This window comes from Meleagris gallopavo, chromosome 12 (genome assembly GCF_000146605.3).
Source record: "Meleagris gallopavo isolate NT-WF06-2002-E0010 breed Aviagen turkey brand Nicholas breeding stock chromosome 12, Turkey_5.1, whole genome shotgun sequence".
Taxonomy (NCBI): Eukaryota; Metazoa; Chordata; class Aves; order Galliformes; family Phasianidae; genus Meleagris; species Meleagris gallopavo.
The window spans coordinates 777,502-788,884 of record NC_015022.2 but is presented as its reverse complement, the minus strand read 5'-3'; the positions used below and the strand labels follow the sequence as shown (position 1 = coordinate 788,884).

At 55.7% G+C, this 11,383-nt stretch overlaps 2 protein-coding genes across 2 annotated transcripts in view; one reads left to right on the top strand and one right to left on the bottom strand.

Moving 5' to 3' along the window:
- The window catches only part of GRAMD2A (GRAM domain containing 2A), a 6,730-nt gene extending 210 nt beyond the window's left edge, over positions 1–6,520 (top strand). Inside the window, exons 2-11 of the mRNA XM_010717230.2 lie at positions 35–105; positions 1,461–1,533; positions 1,605–1,708; positions 2,433–2,531; positions 3,314–3,385; positions 4,256–4,318; positions 4,888–5,041; positions 5,244–5,343; positions 5,416–5,523; positions 5,609–6,520. Coding sequence (XP_010715532.1) covers positions 35–105; positions 1,461–1,533; positions 1,605–1,708; positions 2,433–2,531; positions 3,314–3,385; positions 4,256–4,318; positions 4,888–5,041; positions 5,244–5,343; positions 5,416–5,523; positions 5,609–5,612 — 848 coding nt within the window. The 3' untranslated portion in view covers positions 5,613–6,520. The remainder of the gene's footprint in view (positions 1–34; positions 106–1,460; positions 1,534–1,604; positions 1,709–2,432; positions 2,532–3,313; positions 3,386–4,255; positions 4,319–4,887; positions 5,042–5,243; positions 5,344–5,415; positions 5,524–5,608) is intronic.
- Positions 6,521–8,296: 1,776 nt separating this feature from the next.
- Positions 8,297–11,365, bottom strand: SENP8 (SUMO peptidase family member, NEDD8 specific). Its single transcript, XM_010717129.3, has 2 exons — positions 10,832–11,365; positions 8,297–10,589 (listed from the first exon to the last, which is right to left on the bottom strand). The coding sequence occupies exon 2, from the start codon at positions 10,544–10,546 to the stop codon at positions 9,908–9,910; it is 639 nt and encodes a 212-aa protein (XP_010715431.1). The 5' UTR covers positions 10,547–10,589; positions 10,832–11,365; the 3' UTR covers positions 8,297–9,907.
- Positions 11,366–11,383: the final 18 nt, after the last annotated feature.

Here is an 11,383-nt window from a genome sequence, read left to right as displayed (position 1 = left end):
CGTCCCGTCGCGGCGAGCCGGCCCCCGCGCTGAGCCGCGCCTTCCTCTGCCCGCAGCCTCGAGGCCCTGAAGGAGGAGGACATCAAGAAGTGCCAGAGGGAAGCGGTAAGTCACTGCGCGGCTTCGAACCCGAGAGCGCCACGGGAGCGGAGCTCCGCGCTGGGCTCTGCGGGGGCTGAAAACAGAGCTAAATGTTAGTTGCGAGCGCATCCTGCCGCTCCCCATGGAGCCCGTCTGGTTCTTTGCGTTGTGCTGAAGGTAAAGTTTTTCTCCTCACCTACAACCCAAAGTGATAGGGGAACAGAAAGGAGCTGAGGACAGCTCTCCCCGTTGGGTTTGGTGCTTTGAGAACGTTGCAGGAAGCACCCAGCTGGCACACAGCCGTGTTCTCACACAGCAACACCCCGGGGCTCAGGGCTGCCCAAGCAGACCTGGACCGACCTTGCTGTATGCGCTGGGAGCACGGATGTGCAGGCACGGTGCCACCAAACCTTCTCCAGCTGGCATCGTGACGCGGGAGATCAGCCCGGTAATCCAAAGCCACGCCAAGCGGGTGGACATCTGGAGCGTGTCCTGTTCCCGCAGCAAGGAGAGTGCTTGGGTGCAGCACAAGCCAGCATCCAGGTGCACTGTGTGCCTGCAGCTGTGGGGCAGCGGGTTCTTAGGGCTGCCCCACTTTGGCTTGGCTCTGTGCTTGGCGGGGAGCAGCTCCCTGTCCCAGAGCAGATATATTTAGCAAAATATTTTGCTGATTATTCAGAGGAATCTGGGAGGGCTGTGAGCGCCAGGCAGGCTGCCAGGGAACTGGGTGCTTCTCCTGTTGTGTTGGGGCTGAGGGCGGCAGGGTGATGGGAGGTGTCTGGCCTGCCCCCAGGTGATGCTCAGCCTGATCCTCTTTGAGCCGCACTGATCCGGTGGCAAGGTGCAGGGGTGACCTTGGTGCAGGGCTGTGCTGCGTTTCTCCCTGCCCGCTGTCTCCCTCGGGTCTTTGCCTGGATTGCAACTGTGCCACGAGCGCTGGCGGAGGGGCAGGGGGCAAAAACCTGCCTGCGCAGCCTGAGTGGATTTAGTGCAAGTCACTGAGCTTCTGCCGTGCTTTTAGCTTAAATTGATCATTATTTGAGCACCTTGAGGTCTGCACTGCTGCCGAGCTGCCCACCGCTCCTGCCGCCGTGCAGCAAGGAGGGACCGCAACACAGACTGCCATGGCACGGCGCGACGGGCGAAAAGCAAGTGTGGCAATGCCTGCGGGCAGAAGGGAGAAACATCCATCAGCAGCGTAACTGCTGCGGTGGAGAGCGAGTGGAGGCTCAGCAGCTCTTTAGATAGCTCGTAGCTACCAGTGGGAATGTTTGTGGGATCCTCGTCCTGAGCTGCTCAGAGCTGGCTGCTGGTGTCCTCTCCCCAGTGCTCCTATCTGCTCCTCCTCCTCCTCACTGTTTTGCTCTGCTCTCTTCTAGGCTGCCAGCAAGTACAACTCCCAGTACCACAAGCTGTTCAAGGACATCCCGACGGAGGAGAGCGTGCTGAAAGGTGGGCAGTGTGGTGCGGTGCGGGGCGGGAGGTGTGGAGCTCCTGGGCTCTGACACAGCTCTGCTCCGCAGTCTGCTCCTGTGCGCTGCAGAGGGACATCCTCATCCAGGGACGGCTTTACATCTCTCCCAACTGGCTCTGCTTCTACGCCAACCTCTTCGGGAAGGACATTAAGGTAATGTGGTGCCCAGCGCAGCCCTTCCCCCATGTCCACTGCTCCATCCCAAAGAGGTCACTGCAGCACACCTCACCCTTCCCATGAGCCACTGACGTTCCCTCCAGTGCTTTGCACTGAATCCAGCTGTGCCTCTTCCTCTGGTGACCTGCAGACTCTGCCTGGGAGAGCCAACTACTGCTTTGGAGCAGGATTCCCCCAGGCAGAACCTGGCTTGAAGGGAGATGAAAACTTCCAGAGGATTCTGGAGGTGGTGTGAGTCTCTTCTGGCATTTCTGCTTGATTTACGCTGATGTTCCCCACTAATGTTGTGGCTGACGGGGATCTTTGAGGGAAGCGACTTCCTTTCAAGCTGGGCTGCGGAACTGCATTATTTATGTCGGCAGCTTGAAACAAATCTATCTGCGGAGGCACAGCACATCGCTCACCGGGCTGAGCGCATTGCAGCTCTGCAGATTGCATCCTGACTGGTTTTTAACTGCTGCCCTGCTTGCAGGAGTTCTTGCAGTGAGCTTTTGGGATGCACCGTGTTTATGTTGAATGGTGGTTTCCCTGTGTTCTCGCAGTTTTGGTCAGGCAGAAACCGACTGCAAGCTGAGATTAACGTTGGGGGGTTGCCATGACCTTTAATGAAAACAAAGCAGTCTCTCGGAAGCGCCAGCTCTCCACGTAACTCTCCTTGCCTTCCCAAAGTAATTGCACGCCCCGTGTGCTTTGCCTGCAGGTCGTGATCCCCGTGGTCTCTGTGCAGCTCATCAAGAAGCACAAGACGGCGCGGCTGCTGCCCAACGGGCTGGCCATCACCACCACTGCCAGCAGGAAGGTATTGCAGTGTCAGGGCCTTCCGTCCTGCTGGGCTGCTGGGGAACTGAGCACAGCTCTGTGCTGGCAGCTGGCCAGGGCAAACGTGGAGTTCTGCTTTTGTTTCTGTATTTCACTTTGTTTCTGTCCGATGCAAACACTGAGCGAAACTCGTCTGAGCTCAGCCAATCCCTGCCAGGCTCTGATAAACCTTTAAACTTCTTACAGCCGAGGAGGGAATAAACTCGGGCCACAATTAAGCTGGCACAGAACTTGGTTAATGGGCTGAGTGTGAGCTGTGGCTGAGCTCTTAGCATGCGCTGCATGTTGCCTCCTGAAATGTGCTGACGTAGCCCTGCTGGGTGCCCTGTGCCCGCTCCTGGCAGCGCTCTGCGGCGGCACCGTGGCACAGCGTGGGCTCTGGGCTGCTCAACCCAGCTGCCCCTTTGCAGCCCTTCTGCACTGCTGAGGTGATGTGAGCTGCTGTCCCTGGCATCTTTCTGGTCACTCCAGGTGCCGCTCAGAGCCACGGGGAGCAAAACTGGTCCTGAAAAAATCTGCCCCAAGCTTGAGCAGGCTGCAAAAGTAGAGCTGAGGAGCTGAGCAGAGAGGTGGTGTGGGGAGGGCAGGGGGACATGGCTCCCGTGGGGGCAGATTTGAGGGCAGGATGTCTCTGCCTGCCCTGTGGATGGGGAACCGGTGCTTAAAAACTCCTGGGCACGTCAGTCTGTTTTCTGGTTTGGAGGCAGGATTGAGGTCAGGGCGGAAGGGAGCCCCTCCCATTGCCTTCTCTCTCTCTTGCAGTACATCTTTGTGTCGCTGATCTCCCGTGACAGCGTGTACGATGTGCTGCGGAGGGTCTGCACACACCTGCAGGTAATGCTGTGCGTGGCTCCCATCCCGCTCTGCCTGTTTTCCATCCCAGCATCCCGGTCCCGGTCGTGTTTCTTGCTTGGGTGTGCTGTTGAGCTTCATAGAGCCAGTTCTGCCCTCAGCATCTCAGCAGGATGTGACCTGTCCTGTCCCTGGGGTGTCACGCAGTGTCCTGTCCCTGTGACCTGTTCTGTGATCTGTGACCTGGGTCACAGATGAGAGGGACAGAGCCCTCGGAGTTCCTGTACTCGCCCTTGCAGGGTGTGGAGAGGCAGTGTTTATAATCTGGTTGCTATTCCTGTTCCACCACTATGCGCACTGCTGACTTTTCCCCAGATTTCCTTACCCGCATAGTGGAAAAAAATGCCACAAAGTAAAAAATTTGAATTAAAAAGCCTTATATGACGAGGAAACCCATCGCTCCTCAGGCTGGAGCAGAAAGGTGCTGCAAGCTCTCCTGCCTTTGAAGCATGTGGAAAGCGGTGCTGGAGCTGCTCCCTGTATTCCTGTTTTCCCTCTCTACGGTTCATCTCCTGTGTTGTGTAGGGTTTTTGGGGAAATGGAAAGCAGCCCTGTCAGATCACAAAATCGTTTGAGTCAAAAGAGACCCTTAAAGTCTGTCAGTGCAACCCCCTGCAATGAACAGGGACACCCACAGCTCCATCAGGTGCTCAGAAGCCCCCCCAGCATGACCTGGGTGTCTGCAGGAACGGGGCAGCACCGCCTCTCTGAGCATTGTATGCCAGGTTGCAAGCATTAAAGCAGCTCCTTTGCATGACAGCACACTGGTTGAAAATCTCAGAATCTAATTCTGTAACTCCCATTGGAGCAAGAAGAGGGAAGGCAGTCTAATCCCTCTTGTTCTCTCTCCAGGTTTCAAGTAAGAAGAGCCTGAGCCTGAAGGAGCTGACAGAGGAGCCCGATGCCATGTCCCTGGTAAGGGTCAGGATTCTCTGGAGGCTGAGGGCTCTGTCACGATGCTTTAAAAGCAAAGGCCAAAGTGTGGGAGGTGTGTAGCCAGTGCAGCACTGTCACCCCCAGACACTCCCTGGGGCTCGCTGATGGATGCACAGCTTCTGATCGGTGTGCAAAGTGCCTCTGCTCTCACTGTGGTCTCCTGATCTGATGCAGTTCGCAGCTGCCAGCACTGATAATATGCTGGGTGACTGAATCAGCCAAAAGAAGGGGACGAAAGCCCACTTGTTTTGTCGTGGCTGATGCTCAAGGATCTGCTGCAGCTGGTGCTGGTCCTGGTGCGTGGCTTTGGGGGTGCTCACAGTATCACTGAGCCACCGTGGGGCTGTGCTGCAGTAGGGTTGGGGGATCTGGGCTGTCAGCGTTGGATCCCTGGATGCTGAAGCAGGGCTGGTGCCAGTGACTACAGGATAGGCCATGTGGGCTCTACGTGACTCTCTGCTAAAACACGTGCAAGGAGAGCGCTTCTTTGTGGCTCAAGGAGTGCCTGGGGGTGTTTGGTGGCACTGTTCACCTGGGGATCCCCGCAGGAGGTGATTGTCCCTGAGGGCAAGTGGAGGAAGGTGTCACCTGCCTCGCTGTCCCTGTCCCTGCCTGATGCTGACTACCAGTGCATCCACCGGACCTCTGTCAGCAGCCTCAGCGCCAAGGAGAGCTTCACCTCTGAGGAGCCGCTGGCCTCAGGTGAGGGCTGTGCCTGTGTGGGGATGCTGGGCAGGAGGAGCTGGGCACGCTGGGCTGGAAGAGATGGGTATGGTAGGCAGGAGGTGGAGATGCCAGGCTGAAGGAGTAGGGCACGCTAGGCAGGAGGAGGTGGAGATGCCAGGCAGGAGGAGCTTGGGACACTGGGCAGAAGCTGTCCATGCTGACTCCTCTCACCTTGCAGAAAGTGCGATAAACACAGAGGAGGAGCTGGAGGCAGAGCAGGGCTGCGTGGCAGAGCTGAGACCCTCCGACTACCAGCTCCTCAAGATCTTCATCGTGCTGTAAGTGTGCTGGGGGAGGCGGGATGGGGATGCAGGATGCACGTGAGCATTGTAACTGTTCCTCCCACCCAGGATCTGCCTGCTGGTCGTGTCCTCCTCCTACCTGGCATTCCGCATCTTCCGCCTGGAGCAGCAGCTCTGCTCCCTCAACCGGGACTACCTCTCCCGCGGGCACAGGAGGTGAGGGACCATCAGGGCGGTGCGAGCCGGGGGATATTTTGAGACAGAGCAGTTTTCCCCAGCCACTCACTCTGCTCTTCCACAGGTGACCGTCACTCTGGCACAGGACAAGGACCAGGCGGTAGCACTTTGTGTACAGAGCCAGAGAGGCTGGAGCTGTCTTCCAGCCGAACCCTGTGACTTGCACGTGGCCCGGCGTCCCCTCGGCCGTAACATGGGACCAAACTCTCCTCTCCTGCTCCCTGCAGGACCATCCGCTGGCTCGTGGCCATGGCTGCCAACTCCCTGCCAATCCCTTTCCTCCCTGGCACACCGGGGGACGATGGCTTGGGGGAACACAAGCCTCCCTTTAAGACTTGCTGCTAAAAAGATCACTGGTTTGTATTCCAGATGAGGGTTTTCTTGCTCAGAATGACCCGAGGCTCACTGTGAGCCCTGTGACACGTGGATGGGCTGCTTCTGCCCTGTGTGAAGCTGGCACAGGTGCAGCTGCACTGCTCTTTGTTTCTCTCTGTGACCCCCTCTTCCACCCAGACACCGCAGGCATGGGGGGTGCTATGCTCCCCTGAGCCCCTCCTTCCTGGAGCAAAGGGGCACACAAAGCACTTTAGGGTCCTCCACAACGGGCGTCCTTGCTGGGGCCCCTGCCTGGGAATGGTGCTGGACCAAGGCTTCGTTAGCCCCGCTCGCCTCGTTAAGATGTCCCAAAAGGCCTGGCTGAGAACAGCCAGGGTCATGTTGTGTCCGTACGTTTGTCAGCCTTTGTCACCATGCGGAGCCATTTGTTGGAACCCTTCCCCTGAGCTCATACGTCCGGTGCTGCGGTGTGCTGGGGAGATAGGGGATACCTGTGCGATTTCTCTGTTGTATTTTTCCTGTTTTTCGGGAACTAAAAGTGCTGATGGGGCCAAATCCCTGAGCCCTGGGGAAGAGCTGGCTGCCCGGCTCGAGGCTGTGAACGTATTTTAAATGATAATAAATGGTGATTTTTCTAGCAGTGCTGTGAGCATCCTGGTGTCGATGCCGGGGTTGCAGCGGGACGCTTGGTGCTCGTGTGCCTGGCTGTGTCCTCTGGGTGCACGGAGTGAGGACATGGCTGTGTGAGGCCTGTCCTGGCTTTGTGCTGAGGTGCTCCTGGCTGTCCCTGTGCCATGGCTGGGGATGGTGGTGTCCCTTTGGAAAGATGTCTCCAGCCCCGTGTCACCACCTCTGCCTGGCCAGGAGGTACCGTGTGGTGCTCCGAGTCCTTCCTCCAACGCCGAGTGAATGCCACAAAGGGTCTGTAGGGATCTGGACAGGTCCCCCAGCGTTTGCCTCTCTAAATGATGCGGCCAGGACAGATTTTGGGGGAACCCGGGGCGGAAGGTGCCAGGGACGAATTCTACGCCAGGTGGCAGCAAAGGCTGCGGGATCGGTGCTGCGGCGGCTTGGGGACAGCGGCCGGGAGAGACGGGCTGAGCCGCCTTCCTCCTCCTCCTCCTCCAGCAGCCCCGGCCCTCGTTCCCTGCCGGCGTGACGCTGACCCTGGGTCACGTTTTTGGGATGCAGTACGAATGTGACAAAGCGGGATGACGCCTCATCAGCTCTGTTTTAGGGGGATTCAGCGACTCAAAGCAGTTCTCTGTGCGGTGCCGAGCTCTCCCTGGGATTACTTCCTTGTATTGTGCAGTTCTGGCTGATTTTAGCTCAGCGGGGGGCATGTTTGGGGACTGAACTCAAGGCAAATGGTTTCGTCTTGGGTAGAAGAAGAGCAAAGTAGGAAGTACGTAACCATCTCTCACTGCTGCTAAGCAAAAAGCAAACCCACGTTTTGGGTTGTGTTGTTTCCCAGCCCTGAAGGTGAGGTGCCCAGCCGGAGCCGCAGGGCACAGCCCGCTCTGCAAACACAGTGCAGCAGTACACGTGTGCTCATGCGGTGGTGAGGTAAGGTGTGCGCGTGGGCACTCCAAGCATAACCCTCCCAAGGCTCTGTAGAAATTTCTTCCGTGTCCCAGCACTGGAAATTGGCCTCTCCTCGTTTCTGCAGTCTTCCATACAGCTTTGCAGGGAAGGCTTAGGATTTCTCTAATTAGAAGATGTTGGTGCTTGACCTCTCGATGTTGCTTGTTGCCCAAAAACGAGTTTTAGAGGTTTGCTATTATTTCATCTTGTGTGCCCAGCTCGGTGTTTGCACCGCAGTACCACCTGTAGGCTCCTCATTCCCCCAGGTTGGGGTGCTGTTCCCCTAGGCCTGGGCTTCCTTCTGCTGGAAGCTGGTTGTTTTCTCCTCCAGGTGTTTGCCTGCCTGCTCTGTGCCTGTTTGCTCTTGATGACGCCCAGGATGCTCCTATTTGCTTTTCTTTATGTAAAGAAACACCACGTAAAAGCTCGGGGTGCACCAACCCTCCTTGGCAGCTTGGCCATTTTCGACAGCCCGGCCCTCCTTACAGGACAGAGGCGACTCAGGAGGCAGCTGTGTGTCACAGCCTTCAGACAGGCTCTGCAGGAGCCTCTCTCCCATCACCTCCTGTCCTCGTGTCCCCTAGCAGTGCCTGGTCACAGCCTCCGCTCTGCCCACTCTGCTCTAAATCCCCCTCTAAAGCAATGCTTCAATCACACCATGCAGTTCCTGTGCTTGCTGCAGTGCCTCTTTGCTTTAGCAGCTGCAGGAGCAGTGCCTGGGAAGAGGAGGACTTCAGCAGCAAGTCAAAGCCCCCAGTATGGTGCACAGGAACACATGGTGGGACAGCTGTGCCGTTAGGTGCTCGTGTAAATACCACAACTCAGTCAAGAGTAGCGTTTACTTTAAGTTTTATTTGTGGCTCCCCCAAGAAAGAAAGGACCCAGGAGTTTTATTCCTTCATCCACTCCTCCTACTTGAGTACAGACGGGGAGTTAACGCCATCGCAGCAGACAGAAGTATTTGTTGGCATTAAACACACAGCTCATCTGCAACGTCTCTGAGAAGCGACTGCACTGCGGGGTGCAGAGGTGTCACACCTGGGGAACGGTGCTGGGTGGGCCATGTAGGACCTATGCTCCCAAGGAAATTCCCTCAGCAAGGGATTTGATGCTGCTTTGGGGTTTTTGGATCCATCCGAGCAGTGGAGGTGATTTTCCAGGGAGGAAAGCCGCAAGCTGCCAGCTGCTCACCTTTGGTAATGACTCGGAGCCCCATTCTGATTGTGTGTTTGGAGCAGTCTGTCAGGCTGCATCTACTTACCTTTCTTGAAAACAAGGGGAGCTGAAGACATTTATGCCCCACACTACAGCTGGCCGTCGCCATGCTCTGCTGGTGCTGCAAACGGGATGTGCGGGGAGGTGCAGGTTAAAGGAACTGCTCTGCCTTTTCAAGGATTGTTTTTAACCTGGATTTCCTCAATCCCGTTGGCACCCATGTGTTCTGAGTGTGGCAGTCATGAGAGAAGGGTATTAGGGACCAACATCTCAAACTTCAAGGAGACTGTTATCTTTGGCTTTTATACCTCAAATTCTACCTCTTTGTTGTCCTTGTTTTTTTTTGTTTTGTTTTTTTAAATTGGAGTAATACAAAACCTGTTTTTGTGCTACAGAAAGCACAGCAAACGATAATGAGGGTTGGGAAATGGTGCAGCACCCTCCCCCAAAATGGAGATGACCTAAAATCATGAAGAAAAAAAAAAAAAGACTTCAAAGACAGAGCATCACTTTCCATTTCAATTAAGCTTTCTTTCCTAGGAGTTGTTTTCCCAGCTTCCTATTCACCTCTTCATCTTCCAGCAGCTCAGAGCCAGGCTTTAATTTGTAATCAGAGCAAGCAGGGTGGAGAAGGAGGAAAAAAAAAGGAAGAAAAAAGAAAAAAATAAAGCTACCTTCATACAGGCAAGGAGCAGCTATCTGTAGAACACTGATTTTTGCCCCATTCTGTAATGCACTGTAGCATTTCCTTTTGAGTCTGACCACTGGACATCTCACTATCAAGTGTATGGGGGAACTCCAGCATTGCTGCTGCAAACACCCAGAGCTGGAGCTGCAGATGAGGGCTGTCCACAATAAAGCATTCTGTGTTTGGTTTTAACAGGCATTGCTAAACCAGGCAGAAGCAGTAATGCCCCCAGCTAATTAAAGCCACCTAATGAGGGTGCGTTGCTTGCTGGGCAAGGCTGAAGAAGTCTCTTTAGCACCCCATTTTGCCACAGCAATGAGTGTAAAAATCAGCACGGATAGGGAGACTTATTTGAAAGCCAAGTGACTTCATTGGTGGGAAGCTGAAAGGCCGGTGACTTCCAGAGGAGACTAAGGCTTTGTGAGGAGGGCACTGTGGGTTGGGACCGTGCTGAAGGAGTTACATTCTTCTTGAGGGGAAAAATCCTGAGCGTGGGCACCTCCCTCAGGCGCTGAGAGCGGTGACTTGAGAGCACCCAGATCACTTCTGTGAGAGCTTGGTAATGAGAGCTTTCCACTCGCTTCTTTTCTGTGTGATGTAGGAAGGGGTGAGGAGCTGTAGCAGAGGTTCTTGCTGTTCCCTGAAGTACCCTTGGCACAGAGCCTCGGTGTTGCAGATCACATACATCCCGCAGTCATAGCTGTTCTGCTGGGCCGGCGCCTTCTCCTCCACGAAGGTTGCTTTGCCTCCTTTCTTCTCCAGGAAGGCCTCCAGTTTCCCTGCCACTTGCTTGGCATGGACAGAGTTGCACTTGCTGTGGGAATCGTAGTGGGCGAAGCACTTTTTGTCCCTGAAGTAAACCAATAAACTCCAGTGGGTGCCCCCTGCTGCCTGGTTGGAGTTATCATTGATGGGCAGGAACACCAGCTTCTTGTGGAACAGGTCCAGTGGCTGAAGGAATATGGCTATTTCTTCCTGACTAAGGGCACATTTGATGAACTGAGCCACTTCGGGGCTGATAAAGCAGATCTGATCGCTAAATTCTTGGAACTGGTCGCTGGCAAAGTACTCAAAGGCAAAGCCAATGATGTGATCGTTGAGCCAGTTTGGAGGATCCAGCAGGGCAACGTCTGACTGCCTCAGCAAGCTATCCATGTAGCTGAGAACCACAGGGTCCATCCTGCACCCGATGGGGCCACCACGCTCCAGGAAACTTCAGAAGCTGGAAAACAGAAAGGGTAGAAGAGGAATTATACAATGAGACCACACATTTGACAAGATATCGTGCCACAAACATCCCACGTTCCTCCTCAGCAGGCAGCCAGCAGCAGAGCGAGTCTCCCAGAGCAGTATTTGAAGGATCAACACGGGCAGCATCTGCCAGGTGCGAGCTGAGAGGCGCGCTGTGCGACGGGCTGAGCCGGGCTCTGGGAGCAGCACCGATTTCACGGCAGCAATTTTCACCTGTGGGCGATCTCAGAGCAATTCTGGTTAGAGGTGCAGCACGGTGCGGCAGTCACTGTGATCCCTGCAGCCCTGCTGTCTGTGAGGGCTTCCCGAGGGCTGGCATCAGCACGGCCGTGCGCTCCCTCAGCACGAGGCCTGCTGCAGGATGAGCAAAGCGGCGGTGATCACGGGGAAGTGAAGCCAGACAGAGTGACAGACAGCAGCGCAGTGCTGTGGGGACTGCCGGGGCAATTCCCTCGGCTTCCTGCGTGGGATTTCGGTAATTCGTGTACCAGCGAGGCAGGAAAGTCCACCAAACACCCGTCACCAAAGCAAGGCACGCCAAAGGTAAGCGTTCTGCTGGTTACTGTAAGCTTCCTGGATTTTAATTAGAAATCACGTTGCCCAAGCGTGCTGTGATGTGGCGATCTGTAAGACGGAAGGGCGCAGCGCATCAGACGTCCCGGCCCTGTGTGGCACATGACGCAGTTCTGCCTTACAAGCAAGCCTCACACCGCCTTCCTGCCGCCTTCGTTCCCAACGGCAGGACGCGCCGGAGCGGCCGGGCGG

Bases quoted from the DNA above. Each gene is read 5' to 3' on its own strand.
- SENP8 (XM_010717129.3), bottom strand. From the start codon at position 10,546: ATGGACCCTGTGGTTCTCAGCTACATGGATAGCTTGCTGAGGCAGTCA.